This window comes from Lampetra fluviatilis, chromosome 43 (assembly GCF_964198595.1).
Source record: "Lampetra fluviatilis chromosome 43, kcLamFluv1.1, whole genome shotgun sequence".
NCBI lineage: Eukaryota > Metazoa > Chordata > Hyperoartia > Petromyzontiformes > Petromyzontidae > Lampetra > Lampetra fluviatilis.
Window position 1 is genome coordinate 82,109 of NC_136317.1, and position 27,550 is coordinate 109,658.

At 57.5% G+C, this 27,550-nt stretch overlaps 1 protein-coding gene across 1 annotated transcript; it reads left to right on the top strand.

The window, feature by feature from the left end:
- The first annotated feature begins 1,217 nt into the window (after window positions 1-1,217).
- On the top strand, window positions 1,218-25,647 carry LOC144946922 (immunoglobulin superfamily member 10-like). The gene is made up of 9 exons (XM_078875989.1): window positions 1,218-1,393; window positions 2,099-2,228; window positions 4,317-4,713; window positions 6,375-9,291; window positions 9,439-10,367; window positions 10,930-11,842; window positions 12,131-12,638; window positions 13,311-13,710; window positions 24,503-25,647. Exons 1-9 carry the CDS (start codon window positions 1,218-1,220, stop codon window positions 25,645-25,647), a joined length of 7,515 nt encoding a protein of 2,504 aa, XP_078732115.1.
- The last annotated feature ends 1,903 nt before the right edge of the window (window positions 25,648-27,550 follow it).

A 27,550-nucleotide genomic window follows, 5' to 3' on the forward strand; every position in this document is an offset into this window, starting at 1 on the left:
AACTGTTTCCCACCACCATAACCATTGTTGTGTTACTTATATTCTCCACGATGATGTAAATTATTATTTAATATTATATATTATCCAGTTTTGTTTAAAAAAAATAAGACCAGTATCTCTAACACAGAGGGCCATTGCCTCTAAACATCTGGAAGTTCGTTCACCAGGATTAATCCAAGCGAGCAGCTTGACTCTTCTGATGAGACATTGAATGTCAGCAGCAGCCCAGAGTTTGCTTGTGTTGGACCAATCTTGCTGATATGCACTTCCAGAAAGCCGTGTAAAGCCGTGGGTTGTGTAAAACACATTTTGCAATGTTAATTTGTAGAGACAGATCTTGTGAAGGTCAATACAATCCCCATGAGTCATGACAACATCGTGCGATGGCCTTCATCTTCATACAGCAGTGGGTTGGCAGTGCGCTGTCAATTATTAACTTTGGGTAATCTGTGTTTTTTTAATTATTCATATTTCCATTATGTTGTCAGGATCTGATTTCATAAGGGGTTGAGGTGTTGTATTTCAAGCTATGAGCAGCAGCAGCAGGTGTGTGATGTACACAGATGACGATCAGCGACGCCTGCAGGCGGGATGCCCCCACCTACCTGCTGCTGATGATGATCACTTGAGAACACCCAATCCGTCTCTTGGGTGAGGTAACAGGGGTGAGGTAATGGGTTTCGCGCCTATCAGCCCGCACGAATTCACGATGAACTTCTAACGCACCGTATGTAGCCAGCCGTGCTAATTGGGGGTGAGGGGGAAGGACAATAAACTAAACACAAAAAGCAGTTCTAAAGAAATTAGTTTTCAATCTAGACGATGATTTAAAAGTGCATCACAGCTCCCAGTGGATTCCTAACATCGGAAGGGAGAGCGTTCCAGACGGCCGCAGAAGCGCGTCTGAAAGCGCCGCGTGATGCGGTGGCCGCCGTCTTTGTTCGATGGCTGAGCCAAACGCTGTGGATCAGAGGCTCGGGGTAGGGCGCGGTGGCAGATGGGGCCCGACCTCTTGCGAGGCAACCTAAGTTCGATTCCCGTTCATGGCAATCTAACATCAATTGCGAGGGATATATCCACACCAATCCTGGGTATTAACGGGAATAAACCCGTTACCTCTCACCAACCGGCATCGACCAGCGTGGTGAAGTATGGTAGGTGAGGGGGCTGGTAGGTGAGGGGGCTGGTGAATGACCGGGCGACTGTGACCGCAGGGAATGGCCGTGCCATGGCTGCTGGGCGGGGTGCTCGCCCTGCTGGGTTCGCTCCCCGGTGCCGCGGGCTGCCCGCGCGCCTGCACGTGCTACGTGGACACGGACGTCCACTGCACCTTCAGATACCTGCACGCGGTGCCGCCCGGCCTGCCCGGGCACGTGCAGAGAGTCAACCTGGGGTGTGTGCGCATCATCACCATCGTCAGCATCATTACTGCATCATCATCACCACTACCATCATCAACCTCATGAGCGTCATCACTACATCGTCATAATTATCACCATCTTTATCGTCTGCATCTTCATCATCACTGCTTCATCATTATCATAATATCAATATATCATCAATCTTAAATCGCTGCATAATGAATAATAATCATCACTGCCACCATAAATACTTTATCAGCATCAACATAATCAGCGTCCATAATCATCACAAACAACGTGATTATCATCATCACGATCATCGTTATCCATACTGCTAAGCGGAGTGGCTGGATCGTTGACCGTCGGGGCGTCGCGGTGGCTAGATGTTAACTACCTCGCCTGGTATTCAGGAGGGCATGGGTTCGATCGCGACCCTGACGCCTGCTGCTGTATATTTGGAGTTTGCATATCTCTCTCGGCGTGGTCGTGTTCATTTTTCTCCGGTTTCCCCCTCCACATTTAGATCCAGCACTCGTTTAGAGTCTTTGGCTGCTATAAATGTCCACGTTATAAGCCACTCCGATGAGCTACAATTGTGATAGCCAAGTTGCTTTTGAGAAAGAGCTGTACAGCGCAGTGGCCTTGCCTGGCAAAATAAAAGCACGTAGTTCAGCTATATGTGTTCGTTTAGACACGGAGCGATGTGCAAGTGTCCCGTGCTCGCTCTCTGCCCGCAGGTACAACGGCATCCTGCAGCTCACCGAGCAGTCCCTGCCGGGCCTTCCTCACCTGGAGATGCTGCTTCTGCACAGCAACAGCATCCAGCGGCTCAGCGGGAGGGTCTTCCAGGACCTCAAGTCTCTCACGGTCAGTGCAGTCCACTCGCAGACAGATCATCATCCGTAATTATCTGTAACGTAGCGCTGTGGAGGGGAGGCGTTAGTGCATCACGCCGATGTTTGTGGAGCTGCCAAACCCAATTGGGGCCGCGAGACGGCAGGACAGTGACGATTCCATACAACCAGCGAAGGTCGACCATGAGACATTCCTCTCTGAAGTGATAGCCATTCCATTGTTTTGTCTGAGAGTTCGTGAATGGCAGATATGCCACCGTCACATCAGGTATCCAAACCTTCCAAGGTTTGTGCACAGCCAGTTAAGTGCTGCCCATTGTTTCCATGGAAGGTGAAACCCAGGGCATGGTGGTGTTGATGGACTCGCTGATGAGCTGTGTGTAGTGGAAGCCTGGCAGTGTGGTGGTGGTGGGCTTGCTGATGAGCTGTGTGTAGTGGAAACCTGGCAGTGTGGTGGTGGTGGTGGGCTTGCTGATGAGCTGTGTGTAGTGGAAGCCTGGCAGTGTGGTGGTGGTGGGCTTGCTGATGAGCTGTATGTAGTGGAAGCCTGGCAGTGTGGTGGTGGTGGGCTTGCTGATGAGCTGTGTGTAGTGGAAGCCTGGCAGTGTGGTGGTGGTGGGCTTGCTGATGAGCTGTGTGTAGTGAAGCCGGGCAGTGTGGTGTTGATTGACTCGCTGATGAGCTGTGTGTAGTGGAAGCCGGGCAGTGTGGTGGTGGTGGTGGGCTCACTGATGAGGTGTTTGTTGTGCACGTTGCTTGAAGTCCACCGATTGCTCCAGGCCATCTCGATGCTGCAGTCTGCAATCTTGCCTAGTTTGTGCCGCGTGCTTCCAAAGCGGCCGAGTTCTGGACCTCAGCCGTGGACTCGCGACGTTGTTCAGATCATCGCTGCCTGCCAGGAGGTTTGGGACGGCTTCTGCTCAGTCCAGCTGGCAGAGCGTCGCAGCGTCGTGAGAATATACGGTCGCGCGATATTTGACAGCGCAGCAAACCAAGGGGGGAAATGGCGTATATTTTAAAGGTCCGCGATAGTTCGCATCGTGATGTTCCTTTGAGTATCGATAGTACAGGAAAGAGTTTTAATCAATTTGTAAGGATTATTATAGTGATATTCCCTTGTATGCGTGGGTTTCCTCCAATAGCCACAGTTTCCTCCCACGTTGCTCAACACTCATCAATGGGATTATCCAAACGTAACATTCAGCACCCTCTTGAAAGCGAGTCAGGGCAATCAGGCTTTCCCGAGTGCAATGTTTACATTATTATTTCTATGATGATGTCATGGTGTGAGGGTTCCCACACTGGACTTTCGCTCTAGAGGTCGTCGGTTCTTTCTCCTGGTGCACGGATTGAACGAATGGGGCAAAGTTTCTTCAAAGTTTATTAAATGCAACCTGCCTCTGTCCACCCAGCAGCATATATGGGTACACCAAGGTTTAGACTATCAGCAGATCACGTGCAGTGGGGTAAAGTGTGGGTAATCCCACCTCTTACAAGATATCTAGCCATCCTGGAAGGGTAGGCCAAACACCGTATAGAGAGGTGCTCAAAAGCTTCGTCTATTGGAGGTTTTTTTTTTCGCTGATAGTGGCGTGTGCAAGGAATTGCAGGGCTGCCTTTTCATATTTTACCTTTACCAATCTTGTCAAACTTTATTAGAATAAAAAGTTTAGTTTGCTGGCTGGCTCGCTGCAGGGAGGAAGGGTTGGCAAGGGGCGGAGAGGTGCTCACGCCCAAAGCACGTGTGAGCTGCTGTTACTATTATTATTAATACAGTCGGGGATGCGTTCCTGAAAGGTCCGACGACGAACATCGAAACGACGTCGATCAAAGTGATTTACAGGGCGCGGTGGAGGCGGAGGCTGAGAGAAAGGACGGACGATGGTGTTGGCGACGTGAGTGTGGGTTAGGTAGCGGTGGTGTTAATAATAAAGTGACGGCGTCCTTGTGAAGCGACGTAAAAGGGGGAGACGTAAAGTCGAGGAATTGCCGTATTTCAATAAATCGAAGGCAGCACGATGACGACTGCCCTGGCCCAGCTGTTGTGACGCTGCCAACCGATGGCCGTGTCTGTCCCAAACACCCTTCCGTCTCTGCCCAGCTGCTGAAGCTGAGCCACAACAAGGTGCGCTTGCTGGGCCGCGAGGCCTTGAGGGGCCTCGCGTCCCTCCAGCGCCTGCACCTCGACCACAACCAGCTCGAGTTCCTGCACCCGGAGGCGCTGGTGGGCCTCGTGTCACTGCGCTCACTCTTCCTCGAGGGCAACCGCCTGCGCCAACTGCACCGCGACTCGCTCGTCACCTTCTGGCTGCCGCCGGGGCGCCTACTGCCGGCCTCCTCCTTGCGCCAGCTGCACCTGTCGGGCAACGGGCTGCGCTCGCTGCCCCGGGGCCTGTTCTCGTCGGCGGGCGAGCTCGAGCAGGTGTTCCTGCACGACAACCCTTGGGCCTGCGACTGCGGCCTGCGATGGCTCCTCGACTGGGACCGCGGTGGAAAAGGTGCGCCGGCCGCCGCGGCGGTGCCGTTGGCGGCGACACTGGACCTTTGGCCACCCGTGCGACGGCAGAATGTTCCCGCGAAGATTTCGTTGGCGCCGCGGTGATCGATCGATCTATCGGTCGACCGATTCGTTTATTTGCTAATTTGCATTGGCGGCGCGCGCGCAATTTGACCGTAAAGAGGAAGTTCGGAGAGGCGTGCACAGGAGAAGGGGTTGAAGAGAGAGGGGGAGCAGTCGGCGTGAGAGAGCGAGTGAATTCCAGGTGACATTCAGCCATACCTGGTTCGAAAGATGAAGGAGGCCACGTGAGGCGGATGGGATGGTGCAAGGTTAATTATCGGAGGTTAGTTACAATTCACTCTGTCATAACTTGTGTGTGATTCAGCCACGGTGTAGTGGCTAGCACACTGGACTTGCAGTCCAAAGGTCGCCGGTTCGACCTCCTCGCACGAGAAATTGAAACAAACGATGCAAGATTCTTAAATCAGAATCCCTCTGCCTCATGAGTTGTTGCTCGAGAGACCAGGAGATCGTTCGTTAATCGATGTTCAGTCGCCAGGTTGATGGCATGAGTCGTGAATTCTCACGTAAGCAAGTGGGCTGCGTGAAGACTGTCATCTTCCACTGCCCCCTGCCTCTGTCCACCCAGCAAGTTTCGATGTCGATCACCGGTCACCTGTCACTTATGGTATTGATGTTGATGGCGATCACGATGCTGTTGATGATGTTGATGATGGTGACCAGGGTACGATTTGATGGGTAGAAAAGACGACATTTCTCTGGCAGCTCTGTCTCTCGTACGTGGCCGACAACGTCCTCCCCGGGGGGGCGAGGGGGTGCGAGGGGCAGGTTACATTTTCCCCTCCCTCGAATTAACGATTGTGAATTGAAATTTTAACTTAAAACTTTCGTGACTGAAGGAATTCATGTACTTTGTTTCTTTCGGTAAAGTCACGTACATCGAAAAATAATTTGTGATAGCCACACCAAAAGAACCAAAGAATATGATTGTGAATTTAACAATGTGCAGGATTGAGCACGGTTATTGCTCGAACGGGGAGACTGCTGGGGAAGAGCAGTTGCTTTGGGATTGACGTGGGGTTGCTGTCGGGTTGGGGCTGGCTGCGTGGTGTGGCCAGGGGGGTGGAAGCGCAGCGGGTTCTTGAGTCCGTCACCACGGAGACGATTCAGTGCCACCCCCTGCCACGCATGGTTTTGTGCTCTCCGGTTTCTCGGCTTTCCTCCGGCGAGAAGTCACGGCCTCTCATTGTTGATGCTGGCCAAACGTCTCATGGTAGCACTGCAGCATTGTAGCAGCACCCTCCTGTAAAAATAGTCTTGAGACTCGGCGAGGCTTCCCGAGGTTAATTGCAGTCTAAATGTTATTATTTCAAAGTGAAATTAACACTCCAATGCAATATGACCTACTATGCATTCAACTATCGTTATTATTTTCAATTAATTGTCGATCTACTTTTGGATGAAGGACTCTTCATGCCATGTCTGTAATGGGGATCGTTTAACTATACTTCATCACGCTGATTGTACCCCCCTCTCACCCATTTGCCCCACTGGACATTTGACAAAACACACAACGCCGGCGGTGACGACGTTGACGGCGATGATTGTGATGACGCCCCGTTGCCTTCTCACCGGCAGAGCTTCTCAAGTGCAAAAGGGAGCGAGCGCAGGGCGGGCGACTTTGCCCGGTGTGCGCCAGCCCCACCGCTAACAGGGGCCAGGAGCTTTTCACCGTGCCGCAGGAGGCCGTGTCCTGTCGGCGTCCCTCCATCGCCTCGCCCCTCAAGCTGCGCAACGTCTCGCTGTGGGGCGACGTGGGGCCCAACGGGCCCCAGGGCCGACCGCTCGGCAAGGTCGGCCTCGACCTTTCCGACAATAGCGGCAACAAAGGCGGCCTCGGTTGCGACGTGTTGAGGCCGGGCGGCGACGGCGACGGCGGCCGAGGCGCCAAGCTGAACGTCTCCGAAGGGCACCTGTCGGTCCGGGCTACGATCGTGGTGCGCCTGGCGTGCGCCGTGGAGGCCGGCGACATGCAGAGCTTGTGGAGGATCCTCGCCTACTACAGCGACAGCCCGCTGGTGCTGCGCAGGGAGAGGACATTCCCCGGCGAGCCTGAGGGGTCTGGGCCGAGCTACGCGCAGGCGTCGGACAACGGCTTGGGCTTCTTCAGCGGCGTGCGGGCGGCGGTGAGCGGCAACCTGCCCTGGCTGCTCGACTCGGAGATTTCCCTGAAGTTGAACCGGCGGCTGACCTCCGCCACGAAGCTCTATCTGGATGCGTCGGTGGAAATCGACGCGACCTACGACCTCTCCGACTTGCCGGACAAAAAGAGCCCGTGGGTGATGATCGGAAAGGAGGACGCCGCCGAGTCGGGCCTTGTCGTGCCATCGGGGGCCACGCTGGAGATCGAGTGCCAGCCCTGGGGCTTCCCCAACCCGGGCGTGCTCTGGACATTCCCCGACGGCACCCGGCGACCGGCGCCATACGACGGGCCCGACGGGCGGGTCGCGGTGTCCGCCGACGGCACCCTGACCGTCCGTCTGGCAGCTGCCTCCGACCGGGGCGTCTACCGGTGCGTGGCGAGGGCCGACGAAACGAGTGACGCCGCCGCGTTCAGGGTGGAAGTCGTGGACGGCAACATGAACGAGCGCAACGCCAACGGCGCCGCCCTCACAGCGGCGAGGGGACAAACGCTGGTGCTCCCGTGCGCCGCCACGGGGAGTCCGGATCCGGAGGTCGCGTGGGTGCTGCCCAATAAACTCGTCGTGCGACCGTCGCCGTCGCCGTCGGATGGGACGTACGTGACCGACAACGGCACGCTGGTGGTGCCGGAGGTCACCGAAGGCGGGTTTTACCAGTGTGTCGCGATCAACAAGTTGGGCATGGAGCGACTGGTCCACAAAGTGGAGGTCACCGCGGCAAGTGGCGAGGGCGGGCGCGTGACAAACGAGATCGTGGAGAGTGTGGAGACGGCGACCCCGGTCGCGTCGCCCACGAGAGCGCGGGATGACCTCGCCGCCGGGCGTTACATTCTGCGGGAGGTCACGGAGGGGCATGTAGTAACGGCGAGGGCCCAGCTCACCACGCCGGGGCCAAGCGTTGCGACGCAGGGACGACGCGAAGAACCAACGAGCACCACGATGGAGACCGAAGACCTCGACAACGACCTTGATGATGATGATGATGGTGACGATGAAGGCGAGAGATCGGTGAAGACTGAGACGAAAATTCTCGGCTCCCGCAATCGACCTCACTCAACACTGTCGAGATTTGGCCCTGGCTGGTGGGCGAAGGTGCTGGAGAATGTCCGCAACAAAATAAGTCCCCGAGTGAGACCCACACTGTTGGTGCTGCCCCACACAAAGCCACCACACACAACCTCTCCCGCCAGGATAGAGGAAAAGGAGGAGGAAGAGGAGGAAGAGCAGGAGAAGACAGAGGAGGAGGGTAACAAGGATGTTACAGAGGAGGGAGGTGGGAGGTCACGGGCCGATGAGGAATCGACACGTGGGAGCGATGGTAGGTCCGAGGCTGAGAACGAGGAGTCGTCGGCGGACGATGTGGACGTGGCCGTCGCTAAGTTTAACCCCAACCCCACGCCACAGCCTCCATATCCTCCTACCACTAGACCGGGAATAGTTTCTGTACCCCGCGCTGTCCCTTCACCACCCATCAACCGGATCTTAACACCTGAGCCGTTGGGAGAAGACAGCGCGATGGAGCCCAACTACCATCTCAATTCATTCTCGGAGGGTACGGACGGCCAGCGGGCCAAATGGCACGACATCCGTCGTGAAGAGGAGGAAAAAGAGGAGGCAAAAGAGGAGGAGGAAGAAGCAACAAATTTCTTCCACCAAGAAGAGATGCACACGGACAGACATCACATGCAAGATCCAATGGCTCGCACAGCCTCACGGGAAAATGCAGCCAGGCCCTACGAGCCTGGCGTGGATGAACTTGATGGTGGCGGCGTAGTGAGGGACACGTTCGATTCCCCTGGCACGGACGAGCCAGAGGCTCTGACCAAATCACAGGCGGCTCTCCCCGGGGACACACGTGAGCTCGCCGAGGCCACGTCTGTCGACGGTCAAACGTCGTCGCTCGGGCGGCATCGCCCCGGCGGCAGCGAGCAGCCAAGCTCCCGGGGCGACTCGGTCGAGACGAGCAAGGGCGGCGGCGGCGCAGGGAGCGAAGGAGGCGGAATGAGAACTGGAGCGTGGGGGAGCGCTTACGACAGGACGCTCGGACGTAGCGAGGAGGTGGAGCGAAGGTACGGCCCGCGCATGACGCACCGCTCGGGGGAGACGCAGGGCGGAGCGACCGGGCGCCACGTGGAGGCCGCGCAGCCCACGCAGCCCACTGGAAAAATGGACAGTGGTGCCGTGTTGGGCCGAGCGGACGACGTAGGCAGATCGGGCGGACACGAGGTAGAGACTCAGGCCGTCGTTACACCAAGACCATCGCACGCGTTCCCCACGCAGGGAGGGAGGGACGAGCAGTCGCAGCGGGTGGGTGGAGCGAGCACAGGGCACGTGGCACGGATGCACGGTACGGCATCTGCGGTTCTTAGCCTTGGTGGTGCTGCCCCGGTGGGTGCGCCGCCGCTGCCTGCCCAACGTTTCCCAGATCCCGGCGGGGCGGCGGGGTTGCGCCCCCATCACGGCACTCACTCTGCGAGCGCCCCGATGGCGCGGGGAGAAACAGGCAATCGGCTCCGTTTGGGAATCGCACAGGAAGAGAGGCTGCTTCACCCCGGCGGTGTGCAGGGAGTTAATCACTCGCCTCGCAGGACGCACAACCCCATAACTCGTAAGCCGCCGTCTCGGCAGTTACACCCACAGCAATCTTGGCAAGAGCACCACCATCGCCACAGCAACCGCTACGCGCCCGGTTACTCTCCCGCGCGATATCACCCACTTTTTCCAAAACTCTGGAATTTTTACCCGAGACGGTTGAACGGAGCGGTGACAAACAGACCTGAAATCACGGCGCTGGTTGCGAAACCCACGCCGCCGCCTTTACGCAAAGTGGTTGCGACCGAGCTGGAGGATGACAGGACCAGGACATTTTGGAATCCACTTCCGCCAAGGCCGCACAGCGCCCCGAGAGTCGCCGTTAACTCCCTCGGAACCACTCTGACAGCGACCGAACGCTTTGAAAATCCCGAGGGCGGCGCTGGAGCTCAGAGGTCAACAAACTGGCACCCAAGCAGACGTGGCTCTGGAAATGACCTCATCGGTGCCCTGACCTCGGAAGCAAAAGCCGTAGAACGCCCCAGACAAGCCTCGCCGCGCTCGCAATTACCAAATCTGGGCCCGAGAGGAGGCACGAGGCTCACACAGCAGCAGCCGCCGACGCCGTCACCGCCGGCGCGACTCATGCCGCTCCGCCCCGGCTTTGCCCGGCGCTTTGGGGCGACGGGTTCGGGCGGCGGCGGTTCCGACGCGGGGCACGCGCGGAGAACCAACGGTTCGGACGCGGGAGCCTCCAACGATGTTGTGTTGGACAGGCGAGGGGCGGCCGAGGAGGCGCCGAGTGTCACCGCGGCGGCGGGAGCGGACGCGTTCCTCCCGTGCGGCAGCGTGGGGGCCGGTGGCTCCGTGGACGTGCGCTGGATCAGGGCGAGCACAGGTGCGTCGTCGTCGTCGCCCCCCCCCCAGCCCTCCCGCGTTTGTGTCCACCCCCATCGCCGCTCCGTGCCCGCCCACACCTTTCGCTTCACCGCCAATGAGCGCGTTGCGACGATTTATCGATTGAAATCGAAGCTCGCGCTCAAAGACGCGTGCGCGTGCAATCGAGAGCGTAACAGTAAATCGTTTTTAGTTATTTTTTTTTGCGTTCATTTACATCCAGGTCGTTCACAATAATAACACCGCTTATGTTTGTAGATCTTATTTCGCACCGTACGTATCTGACTGCGGTAATCGGAGGTGCGGGTAAGCTCACGGGTCGATATAATGTTCATGATGATGACGATGTTCAAAATGTTGACGATGACAGTGATGACATTGACAATAATGAAGCTGCTGCCAATGATGATAATGATGACGTTGAAGAAAATTATTACTCTTGACGTTGAGAATAATGACAATGAGACGAAGACGACGATGATTATTATTCTACTCCTGCCGTCGTTGCTGCCGAGTAAGCCGATGATGACATTGGGCGATGATAATGATGCGCACGCGTCCAGGATCCATCGTCGCATCCTCCTCTGCTCCCTCCGGCCGCCGCGTGGCCGTCCTGCGCGACGGCACGCTCGCCGTCCGCTCCGCCTCTCCCGACGACGCCGACCGCTACACCTGCGAGACGCCGACGGGCGGCGGCGGCACCGGCGGGGCGACCGTTGTGCTGCGCGTGGAATCGCGCCCGCCCCGGGTGCTATCCCCCCGCTGGCGCGAGCTCCGCGTGTCCCCAGGCGGCACCGCCGAGGCCGAGTGCGCCGCGCAGGGGAGCCCGCCGCCCGCCATCTCGTGGACGCTGCCCGATCGTTCGTCCGTGGCCGCGGCGGCGGCGCATCACGGCGGCGGGCGCGTGTCCGTGTCGGAGCGGGCGACGCTGACGGTGCGCGACGTGCGCCCGTCCGACCGCGGCGACTACTCCTGCGTCGCCAGGAGCGCGGCCGGCACCGACGCCGTCACCGTCCGCCTGCACGTGCTCCCCGTCGGGCCGACGGTGGTGCGTGGCGCCGCCGCCGTGTCCGTGGCGGCCGGGCGGCCGCTCTCGCTGCCGTGCGCCGCCTCCGGGTGGCCGGAGCCGGCCGTGAGCTGGGCACTGCCGGGGGACGGCGGGCGGCTGCTTCCCGATCGGCAGAGCGGCGCGGGGTCGGGGGCGCGGGTTTTCGCCAACGGCACGCTGCTGGTGCCGGCGGTAACGCGGCACGATGCCGGCACGTACAGGTGCGCGGCCGCCAACATGGTCGGCGTCGACGGTGCCGACATCCTCGTCACGGTGCTGGGGCCGCCCCGCGTGGCGGCGCCGCCGCCGGGGGACGTGGCCGTGCCTTACGGGGGCGCCCTCCGCCTGCGCTGCGTGGCCGAGGGAGAGCCGCGGCCGGTCGTGGTGTGGCGGCTGCCATCGGGCGGGACGGCCAGCACGTGGTTCGCGTGAGTGGCTCTTGTCTCGCGCCCGCGGTTTCCAACAATAATCGAAATCGTTCATCCACGAGCTCCGTGCCATGGTGGGGCATGCCTGCCCTCTGAATGATAATTCGACGCGAGTCACGCGAGGGTATGGTTCAACCCTACAGAAAACCGGCCGAATTAATTGCGTTGACCCGAATCCCTGAAGACGAAAATCAACACTTAAAGGATCCCACCGCTCACCCCGCCACTCACCCCGCCGTTCCGCTCCCTCCCACCCTTCCCCCCGCTCCCCGCCTCCCCCCCGCCCAGTGCGGATCGCCGCGTGCGTGTGCTGCCCGACGGCAGCCTGGCGCTGGACGGGGCGGTGGCGTCTGACGCGGGGCGCTACGTGTGCACGGTGCGCAACCGGCACGGCGAGGACAGCGCCGCGGCCGCCGTCTCCGTCACCATGCGCCCGGCTCGCATCGAGCGCCACTCCGGGGACACCCGAGCCTCCGGCGGCGGCATCAAACAGAGCGTGCGTCACGGCGCCGACCTCCGCTTCGACTGCGTGACCTCCGGCTGGCCGCGACCCCGCGTCTCGTGGAGCCTACCCGACGGCGCGGTGGTGCCGGCCGATTCCAGAGCCCGAGCCGGCGGCGATGGCGGCACCGCGGCGACGTTGGCAGCGGGCGGCGCTCGGCGGTACGCGGCGTTCGGCAATGGCACGCTGGCGCTGAGGGGCGTCGGCCCGGCGGACGGTGGGGACTACACGTGCTACGCGGAGAACGCCGTGGGCTGGGACGCCATGGTGGTGCGCGTCGCCGTCGAGGGACAGGTGGGGGGCAGCAGAGCGCCGGTGGTGCACGTCGCAGCCCACAGTTGCCAAGTGATAGCTTTACTCATCCATCATCTCCACTGCCTCCACTCGCTAAGGAATCAATCTTGGGAGGTGACGTGGTCTTCGCGGTCGCGTGTTCGCCACTTGTTGCACGGGCTCGTGGTTCGAATCAAGCGGCCGCCCCGGTTACTATTGCAGTGTGAACCGTAACAATTCTAAGCACCCTCTGGTTCACAGCGCACAATCAAGATCCCGTGGCGTAAATTCTGAAGAGTAGGATATCGTGGGCTGGCATCGTGGTCCAAATGTACTCATTTGTACTCATTTGGACCAGGTAAGGTGAGCAAAACCCTCCTGAAAAGAGTCATGAGGCTGCTATAAAAACAGCGTAATCATATAAAAATATAGCTCACTTGGTTATTAATCACTGCCTTGTCTGGTAAGCACATTAAACATGGTCAGAGTTGTATATGACGTGTTAAATCTTACCATCATTATGACAACCATCATCATTGCTATCACTGCTTTTATCAACATTACCATCACCATTGTCATCATCACTTTCATGATCTCAATCATCATTATCATCATCTTATCATTAACAACATCAACACCATCGCCTCCATCATCATCATCATCACCACTGTCACCATCGTTGGTATCAACCAGGCCCCACAGATCCAGGACAAGCCAGAGCGAGCGGTGGTGCGCATCACGTCGGGAGGCTCCATCGCCCTCGAGTGTCGCGCGTCGGGCGACCCGGCCCCACTCGTCACGTGGCGACTTCCCGACGGCTCCCATCTCCCGCCGCCATCGTCGCCGCCTTCCTCGCCGCGGAGGCCTCGCTCGCCGCGCACGCCGGGCCAGGAGGCCCCGCGCCGGGCGGCGCTGTCAGTGCGCGGGGAAGACTCGGCGTTGGAGGTGCGCGGGGCGCGGATCGCCGACGCCGGGCGCTACGTGTGCGTGGCGCGGAACGCGGCCGGCGAGGACTCGCGTGCCGTGCGGCTCGACGTGCTGCCGGCGCCACCCTCCATCAATGGACGCGCCGGCACCAGCCCCGAAATCAAGGGTGAGACTCGTCGCCCAGTCCCCTCGTCTCCCGGTCCCCTTTGTATGTACAGTGAGGGAAAAAAGTATTTGATCCCCTGATGATTTTGTACGTTTGCCCACTGACAAAGAAATGATCAGTCTATAATTTTAATGGTTTATTTATTTAAACAGTGAGAGACAGAATAACAACAACAAAATCCAGAAAAACGCATGTCAAAAATGTCATAAATAGATTTTCATTTTAATGAGGGAAATAAGTATTTGACCCCTCTGCAAAACATGACTTAGTACTTGGTGGCAAAACCCTTCACAGAGGTCAGACGTTTCTTGTAGTTGGCCACCAGGTTTGCACACATCTCAGGAGGGATTTTGTCCCACTCCTCTTTGCAGATCTTCTCCAAGTCATTAAGGTTTCGAGGCTGACGTTTGGCAACTCGAACCTTCAGCTCCCTCCACAGATTTTCTATGGGATTAAGGTTTGGAGACTGGCTAGGCCATTCCAGGACCGTAATGTGCTTCTTCTTGAGCCACTCCTTTGGTGCCTTGGCCGTGTGTTTTGGGTCATTGTTATGCTGGAATACCCATCCACGACCCATTTTCAATGCCCTGGCTGAGGGAAGGAGGTTCTCACCCAAGATTTGACGGTACATGGCCCCGTCCATTGTCCCTTTGATGCGGTGAAGTTGTCCTGTCCCCTTAGCAGAAAAACACCCCCAAAACATAATGTTTCCACCTTCATGTTTGACGGTGGGGATGGTGTTCTTGGGGTAATAGGCAGCATTCCTCCTCCTCCAAACACGGCGAGTTGAGTTGATGCCAAAGAGCTCCATTTTGGTCTCATCTGACCACAATACTTTCACCCAGTTGTCCTCTGAATCATTCAGATGTTCATTGGCAAACTTCAGACGGGCATGTATATGTGCTTTCTTGAGCAGGGGGACCTTGCGGGTGCTGCAGGATTTCAGTCCTTCATGGTGTAGTGTGTTACCAACTGTTTTCTTGTTGACTATGGTCCCAGCTGCCTTGAGATCATTGACAAGATCCTCCCGTGTAGTTCTGGGCTGATTCCTCACCGTTCTCATGATCATTGCAACTCCACGAGGTGAGATCTTGCATAGAGCCCCAGGCCGAGGGAGATTGACAGTTCTTTTGTGTTTCTTCCATTTGCGAATAATCGCAGCAACTGTTGTCACCGTCTCACCAAGCTGCTTGACGATGGTCTTGTAGCCCATTCCAGCCTTGTGTAGGTCTACAATCTTGTCCCTGGCATCCTTGGAGAGCTCTTTGGTCTTTCCCATGGTGGAGAGTTTGGAATCTGATTGATTGATTGCTTCTGTGAACAGGTGTCTTTTATACAGGTGTAGTGGTGATACGCGCTGGGGTAGGGATCGTGTGCCAGCGCGTAGTGATTGGCTGTGTGTGTTGGTGACGCGCGCTGACGGTGAAGGATCAGGGGTCAGCGCGGGGTCGGGGGTTATGAGGCAGTGATTGGTTGGGTATGAGTGACGCGCGCTGACAGCGATGGGATCCTGGGGCAAGCGCGCGGGGATTGGTCAACTAAGGGGGATGCTCACGTCGAGGTCCGCATACGCTCCATCTCCCGTGAGCGGGGGCTATATAAGGTGGTGCGCACAGGCGCACGGGGAGCGAGTGACCAGCGAAGACTGAAGACGGAGGAGGAAGAGATAGGGCCCTGCGGTACCTAGTCCCGCTGTCCTGTAGGGGCCGGGGCTCTGTGTGACCCAGAGGCGGAACCCTGGGACCCGGGGCCGAGCGTTCGTGAGAGGGCCGGCCCTTGGGACTCAGAGGTTGTGGCCCACGCCCAAGCTGGGGTGGGCCTGTAGGCTCCACGGACGTTACGGGGCGGAGTGCAGTGTGAGCATGCAGTGTGAGCCATAGTAACTACACGTGTCAAGTGAAGTGTGTGTAGTCAGAGGCATAGTAACTACACGTGTCAAGTGAAGTGTGTGTAGTCAGAGGAATAGTGACCACACGTGTCAAGTGAAGTGTGTGTAGTCAGAGGAATAGTGACCACACGTTGCATCGTGACAAGTCAAGGTTTAATAAAAAGTGTGCTACCCGTCAAATGGTTTCCTGCCGTCATTCCGATACTTCAACTGGCGTCAGAAGTGAAACAGTCTTCCAGGCATGGATACAAGGAAGACCCGTCGGACTCACGGGATTGACCGCGAGGATAACCTTGACGACTCGGGCCAGCTGGCATCGGGGGGAGAGGACGAAGAAATGCCGACGCCGCAGGATCCGCCGAGGGCGCCGGACGAGCGACTGGGGACCGATGCCGTACTCCGCAAGGCGCACTCCCGTCTGGCAGAGCTGCTGCTCGCCGCCGCGTCCATCCTGGCGGAAATCAGCACGTCGGGAGGAGCGGGGACGTCGGCGGACATTCAACAGGGTCGCCCCGCAGATTCCCGCCAAAATGACTGGGCGATTCCCTCCATTTCAACTGCGCGGACATCTTTTGGCGGGAACGGCGAGCACCACGTGGCGGCGGTTCTCCAAGCGCGCCCGCTTACGTCATCAACGCGCGCTGCGGACCGCCATCAGCCACCCGCCATTGGGGCCGCCATCTCGCACACCGACGGTGCGGCGGAGAGGAACCACGAGGCAGAGGACGACTTCATCTTTCAACAGCGCCTTCCCACATTGTCAGCCTTCAAGGCGGAAAGCGGGGACTGGGGCGCATTCCAGCGCAGGTTTCTGGCGCATCAGGAAATGTCCACCTGGTCCGACGCTACGGCGCTGCGGGCACTGCCTGCCATGTTGGACGACAACGCGCTCGCAGCCTTCACGTCCGCACAGAGGTCGGACCGCTCCACGCTTAAGGCTGCGCTGGGTCTCATGGCCAAGGTCTACGGACCTCCCTCGGCGTGTCGCCATCACTTTTACGCCCGGCGGAAGGCGGACACGGAGACCGCGCTCGCCTACCGCACGGCGTTGTTGGCTCTCGCCGACGCCGCGTTCCCTCATATGGACGAGGAGGGCCAGGACGCGATGGTCTTGGAGCAACTGCTCAAGTTGGCGCAGGACCTGGGGGTCCCCATCAACACGGCCGACGAGGTCGATATTTCTTCTTTGCGGGTCGCAACAAGTATACAGGCGCACGAGGTCCTCCAGCATAAACAGGGGGTCGTCTGCAATGCTGCCGTGGCCTCAGCTCCGGGCCTGGTGGTCACCGAGCCCCAAGTCGTCAGCCCACGAGAGGAGGCGTTCACCGCGGGACGACCGGGGGACTGGAGGTCGGGGGGTCGTTCGCCTCTGCGATCGGCCCGCAAGCTGGAGCAACCGAGATCTCCGACAACCCTCATCACGTGTTACAACTGCGGCCTCCGGGGCCACATGGCGTCCGGTTGCCGCGCTCCACGTCAGCGCGCCATGGGACCTCGGCTGGACGACGACCAAGGCCCCAAGTCATCCCTACTAACCCCGGCAAGTCGCGGCGCTTCACATGCTCGGCCTACATGCACGACACACATGGGCCGTCGCGTTGCGGCGGAGGAGAGCCGGTTAGGGATCGGGGATTCGGTTCGGCGAGGGGGGTTCGTGCGGGACCGAGGGGACATTAAATGGTCGGAGTTGGGGCACAGGATAGTGGCTGCGTCGGCGGGATCATCGGTCGTTACGGGATTCATTGACGGGGTCGAGGTCAGGGTGTTAGTGGACACGGGGGCGTCGGCGACTATCAGAGGTGGGACAAAGTCATTGTTATGCAAGTCCAAGTTGAGTCGCAAGTCATCAAATTCATGACTCGAGTCTGACTCGAGTCCAAGTCACATGACTCGAGTCCACATCTCATAGGTGGGACAAAGTCATTGTTATGCAAGTCCAAGTCGAGTCGCAAGTCATCAAATTCATGACTCGAGTCTGACTCGAGTCCAAGTCACATGACTCGAGTCCACACCTCTGGCGACTATTATATCGGACCTCATTTACAACATTCTCCCCATCCAATGTCGACCTCTGCTCCCGGTGGACGTGCCATTTTACGCGGCTAATGGGGGCTCGTTGGGCATTGTCGGTCAGATTAGGGCGTCCATTTGCATTGGAGATATCAAATTGTCGGGACCCGTTTTCGTTTCTTCTTCCTTGGCGGTTCCTTGTCTGTTGGGCACAGATTTTTTGGCTAAAATGCCCATTAAAATTATCATCGATCAGCGTTGCATTGAACTACCATCGGGTCGCCGTATTTCATTTTTGACGAACCCTACTGCAATTCGGACGGCGTGCGCTACGATACAAGCGCTGGTGACACAGACCGTGCACGTGCCACCGGGTTCACAGATGTTAATTCCCCTCCGGTTGAGGAAACCATGGGTGAGGGAGACCTCGGAACAGAGCATGCTTTTGGGTCCTTCAAATAGGGCTGTCGGAGGTCTCGATTTGTCGGTGGCTCACACTTTGGTTCGGGCTGACAAGGACCCGTTCGTGATGGTTTTAAACGCTGGGTCGCGGCCGGCCGTTATTCAGCAGGGCACTGTGCTAGCTCACGCGGCACGGGTCCCTGCGGAAGAGCGGCTGGTTGCGCATGTTGATCCAAGCCCGACGCAGAACAATCCAGTGAGGGAGGACCTTGAATGGGTCGATTCGCTGTGCGCGGACTCGAACGATTTGTCAACGGTACAGTTGGGTGCGCTGCGTGCGTTGCTGATATAATTTTCTGATGTGTTCAGTAAGCATAAATATGACATTGGGTGCACGGACCTGTTGCGCCACCATATTGAAACAGGCGATGCGGCACCGGTCAGGCTAATTCCCTTCCGGCTGAGTCCTGCTGAGAAGGAACACGTTCAGTCGGCCGTCAACGATATGCTGGCGGCCGACATTATTTCGCCTTCTTCCAGTCCTTGGGGAGCACCTATTGTGCTGGTTAAAAAGCAAGACGGGTCCTTGCGATTTTGCATAGATTTCCGTCGCCTGAATAAAATCTCTGTGGCTGACGCGTATCCGCTCCCCAGAATGGACGAGTCCCTCGATGCATTGTCTGGTGCGCGATATTTTTCTACTCTTGATTTATTATCGGGATTCTGGCAGCTGCCACTCGACGACGAGTCTAAACCTAAGACAGCATTTCGGACTCCAGGGGGCCTATTCCAGTTTAACCGGTTACCCATGGGACTTCACTCCGCTCCCACGACGTTTCAGCGCCTTATGGAATTGGTTTTGTCGGGCTTGCAATGGGATACTTGCTTGATTTACCTTGACGATGTCATTGTTTTCAGTAAAACGTTTGAGGAACACCTCCAGCGATTGAGAGGGGTGTTCTTGCGAATGCGATCGGCTAAATTAAAGTTTAAACTGGCCAAATGCCACCTTCTTCGTAAGTCCGTGAGATACTTGGGCCACATTGTCGATTCTTCGGGGATCTCTACCGATCCCGCGAAGACGGACTGTGTCAGTTCATGGCCAACGCCCACGTCGGTTTCGGACGTGCGCAGTTTCATCGGTTTTGCTTCTTACTACCGCCGATTCGTTGAGCATTTCGCCACCATTGCAAAACCCTTGCACGCTCTAACGGCAAAAGGAGTCAAGTTCCAATGGGGACCAGAGGAGGAGGCCGCGTTCTGCTCCCTCCGGGACGCCTTGGTGGGTGCCCCGCCCTTGCGTTATCCTGACTTTACAAGTCTCTTCTTGCTAGACACGGATGCTAGCAACACGGGCATTGGGGGGGTGCTCTCACAGGTCGTTGGGGGAGTCGAAAGGGTGGTCGCCTATGGTAGCAGGGTCTTGTCGCCGGCGGAGCAGCGCTACTGCGTCACCCGTCGCGAGTTGCTTGCTATTGTTTTTTTTGTACAGCAATTTAGACCGTATCTCTATGGCTGTCACTTTACGGTCCGGACGGACCACGCAGCGCTTCAGTATTCATTGAGGGTCGCCCAACCCTCGGGCCAATTGTCACGGTGGTTGGAAGTCCTCCAGGACTATCAGTTCACGACCACATACCGTAAGGGGTTGCGCCACACTAACGCCGATGCCCTGTCGCGATTGTCGCCTTGTCACAAATGTGCGTGCTTAATGGGATCGGCGCGCTGTAAACCGCCAGCTGCGGAAAGTATGGGGGCGTTGGCTGCGACCGCGGATGCACCAATCGGGGATGTTCCCGCTACCCCTGAGGGAGATGACTCGCTGCTCTCACTGTCGCTGATTGAGTGGGGCCATCTCCAAATGGCTGACAGCTCCCTGCTAGCGTTGCGCCGCAGGGTGGGGGGTCCCGAGGAGGGCCGGGAGCGAACTGGCTCCTGGGTACTTAAGCAGGGCCTGTTAATGAGATGGGACAATTTGTCCCGGCGGCACGCACTCGTGGTGCCTTCCGCTGTGCGGGGGAAAGTTGTCCTGGCCGCACATGAACGCCTCTTGCATTTGGGAGTAAACAAAATGCTTGCTCTGCTTCAGCGTGACTATTATTGGCCGGGGATGGGGAGTGATGTGGTGAATATTCTAAAGGGGTGTGTTGATTGCGCCAGACGGAAACCGCCGCCCTTGGCATCAAATCCACCGCTGCAATCTATTCAAGTCTCGCGCACTAACGAGCTCGTTGCGCTCGATATTTTGAGGCCTTTTCCAGTCACGCCTAGGGGTAATAAGTACCTGTTGGTTGGTGTCGAATACTTTACCCGGTGGCCTATGGCGTGGCCACTCGCCAACCAGTCGGCGGCGGCTGTGACGGACGCCTTTGTCCAGGGCTACGTCCTGGACAAGGGGGCTCCCGAACGCTTGCTGACCGACCAAGGGAAACATTTTTCAAGTAAATTGCTGCAAGAGGTGTGCGACCTATTGGGTACTAAGAAGGTGCGTACCTCCCCGTACCACCCACAGACAGACGGGATGGTGGAGCGACTCCACAGGACTTTGACTTCTATGCTGTGCCAGCAGGTGTGTGAGGCACATGTTGATTGGGACCTGCAGGTCCCGGGGGTCCTCGCCGCGTATAGAATGGCCCCCCATGCAGCAACGGGATTTTCCCCATTCTATCTCATGTATGGTCGGGAAGCCGACCCGCCCATGGAAACGCAGCTGGGACTGTCCGCACCACGAACAAATTCGAAATTGGCAGAACATATTAAATTTAACATTCATAAGCTGACCGAGGCACGGGAGGCCGCACGGCTTAATTCGCGGGCTCGCCAAATTGCCAACGAGCGGTTGCGTGCACGGAAGGTGTCCGTGCACGACTGGAAACCAGGCGATAGGGCCTGGCTGCACTGCCCTCAGGCACCTTTGGCTACGTCGCCTAAATTGTTGAAGCCATGGCGGGGACCCGTGGAGGTCGTGCGGGTTGCACGCCCCCAGTGTGTTCAAATAAAATGGGGAAAGCGCCGTTGGTACGTCCACCCCTCCCGACTGAAACCGTTCTCGCCTCCATATGGCCTCCCTTTGTGTCGTGAGGGCCGAGCATGTGACGTGACCGACGACCCAAAGGGGGAAATGTCTCCGCCTGATCCTCACATGTCTCCGCCTGATCCGCTCCCAGGTGTCTCGGAACTGACAGCTGCCGACCACCGGCGGCCGGATCCTCGCGGCGCGGCCGGTCCTTCCAGGCCCGATCCGCGCCGTCCAGGGCTGCCGGAGCCACCGGACGGTCGTCAGCGTCCCGTCCCATACGATGGACCGGCCAGGCGGACTCGCGCTAAGTCGCGCTACTTTTCATGACCAACCGAATGAGGAGCCGATGCGGCCGGAGCGCCTCGTCACTGTGTTCCTCATCCGCTCGACCGCTCTATCACCCCGGTGGAGGAGCGAGCGGAGGGGGGAGGGATCAATAGTCACAGAGACACTGGACACGTTCATTTTCTGGGATTTGCTTTTAGTGTGTTGTTCGTCGGGCTGTACATAGCTTGTTGTCTAGGTGTTGTGTGTTGTTGTTGACTTTTATTGTGTTGGTTGTCGGTTTGTACATAGGTTGTTGTCGGGTGTTGTGTCGTTGTGTTGTTGTTGTTGCGTTACGGGGCACACTGGGGGGGTGGGGTTTTTGTTGTGTTGACGTTGTGTTGTGTTGTTTAGCAGCCGGGCCGGCTGCGAGCTATGTGGGAGGGGGTGATGTAGTGGTCATACGCGCTGGGGTAGGGATCGTGTGCCAGCGCGTAGTGATTGGCTGTGTGTGTTGGTGACGCGCGCTGACGGTGAAGGATCAGGGGTCAGCGCGGGGTCGGGGGTTATGAGGCAGTGATTGGTTGGGTATGAGTGACGCGCGCTGACAGCGATGGGATCCTGGGGCAAGCGCCCGGGGATTGGTCAACTAAGGGGGATGCTCACGTCGAGGTCCGCATACGCTCCGTCTCCCGTGAGCGGGGGCTATATAAGGTGGTGCGCACAGGCGCACGGGGAGCGAGTGACCAGCGAAGACTGAAGACGGAGGAGGAAGAGATAGGGCCCTGCGGTACCTAGTCCCGCTGTCCTGTAGGGGCCGGGACTCTGTGTGACCCAGAGGCGGAACCCTGGGACCCGGGGCCGAGCATCCGTGAGAGGGCCGGCCCTTGGGACTCAGAGGTTGTGGCCCACGCCCAAGCTGGGGTGGGCCTGTAGGCTCCACGGATGTTACGGGGCGGAGTGCAGTGTGAGCATGCAGTGTGAGCCATAGTAACTACACGTGTCAAGTGAAGTGTGTGTAGTCAGAGGCATAGTAACTACACGTGTCAAGTGAAGTGTGTGTAGTCAGAGGAATAGTGACCACACGTGTCAAGTGAAGTGTGTGTAGTCAGAGGAATAGTGACCACACGTTGTATCGTGACAAGTCAAGGTTTAATAAAAAGTGTGCTACCCGTCAAGTGGTTTCCTGCCGTCATTCCGATACTTCACAGGTAACAAGCTGAGATAAGGAGCACTCCCTTTAATAGTGTGCTCCTAATCTCAGCTCGTTGCCTGTATAAAAGACACCTGGGAGCCAGAAATCTTTCTGATTGAGAGGGGGTCAAATACTTATTTCCCTCATTAAAATGCAAATCAATTTATAACATTTTTGGCATGCGTTTTTCTGGATTTTGTTGTTGTTATTCTGTCTCTCACTGTTCAAATACACCTACCATTAAAATTAAAGACTGATCATTTCTTTGTCAGTGGGCAAACGTACAAAATCAGCAGGGGATCAAATACTTTTTTCCCTCACTGTATGTGTGTGTGTATGTATGTATTTTGAACTTCTTTCACACCCTATGTAGCGAACCATGCTAATCAGAGGTGCGGGGCAAGGTCAACAAACGCATAAAGCAGTTATAAAAAATTAGTTTCAATCTAAACTTAAAAGTGCATAGCTCCAGTGGCTTTCTAATATCGGAAGGAAGAGGGTTCCAGACGGCCGCAGAAGCGCATCTGAAAGCGCGCGATGCAGTGACCGTCTTTGTTCGTAAGGTGCACATGCTCTTAACAACAGCAGCAGTGATCTATCCACTGGATGATGGCATACCTCAACAGTTTGCCATTCCTCATGGGTCCACGTTGAAATGATTCACGTGGCTCCTGCACACGAGCCGTAGAGTTCCCTGGCTGTGCCGAGGTACTATGCGAGCACCACTGAGATCTTGGCTTGAAGCCCTTCTGCAGGCTCTGTCTCTCTTTTGTCCCCCTTTCAGCAGGCTCATAATTGTCAATTCAGGGCACCAAGCCATAATCTGAGCTCTTTGAGAGCTCACAAAGGCGGTGTCAGACATAATGAACCTGCACTGCTCACATTCTGCTGTCAAGCTCTGCAGCTGGGTTCATAGTGGCCATGTCAGGGCACTGAGCCAGTACCGCAGAGATCCTTTGAGCCTTGAAATTGGCGGGTGTCTTTCTGACCCTCAGAAGGCTCGTCATGGCCACGCCGGTGGCAGTGAGCCAGTGCTGCCGGCACGACGACGCAGGTGTCTCCAGCGTGGCGAGCTCTCGGCAGCACGCGACGACCCACGTCGCGTTTGCACAAAGCGACCGGACGAGGCAACACGATCCACGGAAAACAGCGGTGCCCTAGAACCATGGGGACCATTATGGCCTCTAAGGCCTCGACACTCGAAGCTGACCCCTCTGACCCCTCTCTGATCGCAGTGGGACCCCAACTGGGGGGGGGGGAGGGGAGGGTTGTGATACGTTCGCTTGAGAATCCCTGCGCTCGATAAGTAAAAGGACAACGGGGCTGAGCGTGGTGACGCAAGCACAGGTTATCCTGTTACCAGCCGATGACTGGATTAGTCTTAAACAACGTCCAAGCTCGTCGAGATCTCAGAAGCTAAAGCAGCGTTGAGCCTTCTCAGTGCTTGAAGGTATTGGCTTGGGCTGCAAGGCAGTCACCAGGTGGGTACAGCGATGGATATGTATTTACGCGTGTTGAACTTCTTTCACACCGTACGTAGGCAACCGTGCTCATTGGAGGTGCGGAATCATTGAATCCATCCGTGTGGAGCTTTGAGTGTTATTCTCACGTACCAATCATTTAAATTGAAAACTTTGTTTCGGAGTGCTTTTTGTGTTTAGTTTGTTGACCTTCCCCCGCACCTTCGATTAGCACGGTTGGCTACGTACGATGCGAAAGAAGTTCAACAAACATACAATCAGTACCCTAATTTCCTCCCACAAATGCGCATTAATACATAACATCGCAATGAGAGGCTTTCCTAAACAAATAGAGGGTATCAACGTCATTGCATCTCCCTTACAGGCCTGTGCCATGTCCACCTCGTGAAACACTGGAACAGCTGCCGCTGGCATCCCCTTGGCAGGACATTGGAATGGTTGAGATTGGATGTGAAGTTCGGGCGTTTGAGTCGCGAATGTTTGTAAGCGCCGACGAATGCCAACCCTCCGTATCCTCGATGCTCCTCCCGCAGACTCGGTGGTGCAGGGCGCGCGCAAGCTGCTGCCCTGCACCGCGGACGGAGACCCCCGACCCCACGTCGTGTGGATCACGCCCTCCGGCGCCTTTCTGCCGGTGCCACACTCCTCCGGTCGCCTGCTGACCCACGCCGACGGCTCTCTGGAGATCCGCTCGGCGGCACGCTCCGACGCCGGGCGCTACGCGTGTGTGGCGCGCGGCGCCGACGGTGGCGGGGACGCCCGCCTCTCGGTCGACCTTACCGTGACGGGCGCCCCCACCCCGCCCTCCTTCCTCGCGCCCACCGCCGAGCGCGCCGAGGTCGCCCTGGGGGGCTCCGTGGCGCTGGCCTGCCCGGCGCGTGGGGAGCCGCCCCCGCGAACGACGTGGATGCTGCCCGGCGGCGCCCAGCTGGCCAGCGGCGGCACCCGTGGCGCGCGCTTTTCGGCGGGCCTCGACGGCGCCCTGCTGGTGCGCGGCGCGACGCCGGCAGACGCCGGCGTCTACCGCTGCTCGTCGCGCGGCCCAAACGGCGCGGCCGACAGGGCGGTGCTGCTGGAGGTCGGGCCGCGGCCGCGGATCGCGTGGATGTCGGGTGGCACCGTCGCGGCGCTTGCCGGCGACGCGCTATGGCTGCACTGCGTCGTGGCCGCCGGGCGCGCGTCGTGGCGGCTGCCGAGCGGCGTCACCGTCGAGGTCCCCGGCGCGAGCGGCCGCCGCACGCTGTTCGCGAACGGCACGCTGGCGGTGCGTGACGGCTCGACGCGCGACGGCGGCGCGTACGTGTGCACTGCTCGCGGGGCCGCCGGCGCCGCCACCGACGGGGAGAGCCGGACGGTGCGGGTGGTGGTGGTGGCGCAGGGCCCACGCATCATGGACGGGCCGCCCCCCGCCGTGGCGGTGCTCCGCGGCGCTCCGCTGCGCCTGCCGTGCACGGCGAGCGGCGCCCCCGGGCCCGAGGTAGGGTGGGAGCTGCCGGACGGGGCGCGGCTGTCGACGGGGACCCCGACGGCGCGCTCGGCGCGGAGCGGCCGCTACGTGCTCGCGGGCGGCACGTTGGTCGTGGTGGCGGCCGCGGCGCGCGACGCCGGCTTCTACCGATGCTCGGCAAGGAATGCCGTCGGGGAGGAGTGGCGGCACACGAGCGTGCGCGTGGTGTGACGCGGAGTGCGGGGGGCCTGCCCCTCGGGGCGGCCGCCGGTGACCACGGAGAGACTCCATTTGGGGGTTCCGGGTTCACCTCTCGATTACAAAATTGGCGGGGTTTTATTTAATAGGGATTTTGGAGGAAAAGCAGCAAGACAAATGAATTAAATCTTTAAATAAATGTATCTCACGCACAGGAAGAAAATGTATGCCGTCTTTTAAACTTTACGGATTCATTTAATTTACAATGCAGAGAATACAGTTTAGATTGACTCCCCCTCTCTCTTGCCTATGGCTGGAAGAATCAACCAGGAAAGGGATTTAAATAGGCCAACGTGACGCGTTATGTCCAACCATGGCTGGTTACTTATTGTGATGCTTTGGTATAAACGCACGCATAAATTACAAGACGCGATACCAGGAGTGTCCGTCACAGAGAAACGAGCCGCTTGGGAGTATCGAGATGTCACTGGACTCATGCAATGACCTGGGGACCACAGTGAGGCACGCACTACTGGCTCTTATTGACAATTATATTTTTAGTACATTATTGGTTCTCCGGTTGAAATTCTTACCTTTCCGATACATGCGTCAATATTGTTTGTAATTTGAGAAAAAAAACCAAATGTGCATGCAGATGTAACTTTATTTTTAATCTTTATGGAACGAAACACGCAAGACGGAACAAGCCAAACTCAGCAATCATTGGAAAGATGTCATCAACCACTTTGGGTCATGACTTGATTTGTGTTTTCTTGTCAACCCCCACCGTCAGCAGTGTGGGTGTGTGGAGCGAGGTGAAATGATTGTCTGGTGGCCCTTTGATTGGTGGAGACCCACTGCCGGTTAGTTGACATAAGCTGCCCTGCCCACGCTGTTGACACACTTGGGGTACATTAACATAAGCTGCCCCGCCCACTCTGCTGACGCACGTGGGCTACATTAACATAAGCTGCCCCGCCCATGCTGTTGACACACTTGGGCTACATTAACATAAGCTGCCCCGCCCACGCTGTTGACACACTTGGGCTACATTGACATAAGCTGCCCCGCCCATGCTGTTGACACACTTGGGCTACATTAACATAAGCTGCCCCGCCCATGCTGCTGACACACTTGGGCTACATTAACATAAGCTGCCCCGCCCACGCTGTTGACACACTTGGGCTACATTGACATAAGCTGCCCCTCCCATGCTGCTGACACACTTGGGCTACATTAACATAAGCTGCCCCGCCCATGCTGCTGACACACTTGGGCTAAATTGACATAAGCTGCCCCGCCCACGCTGTTGACACACTTGGGCTACATTGACATAAGCTGCCCCGCCCATGTTGTTGACACACTTGGGCTACATTAACATAAGCTGCCCCGCCCACGCTGCTGACGCACTTGGGCTACATTGACATAAGCTGCCCCGCCCATGCTGTTGACACACTTGGGCTACATTAACATAAGCTGCCCCGCCCATGCTGTTGACACACTTGGGCTACATTGACATAAGCTGCCCCGCCCATGCTGTTGACACACTTGGGCTACATTGACATAAGCTGCCCCGCCCATGCTGTTGACACACTTGGGCTACATTGACATAAGCTGCCCCGCCCATGCTGTTGACACACTTGGGCTACATTGACATAAGCTGCCCCGCCCACGCTGCTGACACACTTGGGCTACATTGACATAAGCTGCCCCGCCCATGCTGTTGACACACTTGGGCTACATTAACATAAGCTGCCCCGCCCATGCTGTTGACACACTTGGGCTGAGCCCCTCTCTAAACCTTTATAAACAGTTTGCCTTTAGAAGCTAACCCCCCTTCTCCTGATGACGTCCACTTGTTGCAACTGAAACGTCGTGGTTATTCTTTTTTTATTATTTTAATTTTTCTATCTACGTGACTTTACCGAAATAACCA

Excerpts from the sequence above, each read along its gene's own strand:
- LOC144946922 (XM_078875989.1), top strand. The coding sequence starts at position 1,218 with ATGGCCGTGCCATGGCTGCTGGGCGGGGTGCTCGCCCTGCTGGGTTCG. Across the intron at positions 9,292-9,438 it reads GCACGGATGCACGGTACGGC|AGGCAATCGGCTCCGTTTGG; the intron begins ATCTGCGGTTCT and ends GCGGGGAGAAAC. Across the intron at positions 11,843-12,130 it reads ACGGCCAGCACGTGGTTCGC|TGCGGATCGCCGCGTGCGTG; the intron begins GTGAGTGGCTCT and ends CCCCCCGCCCAG.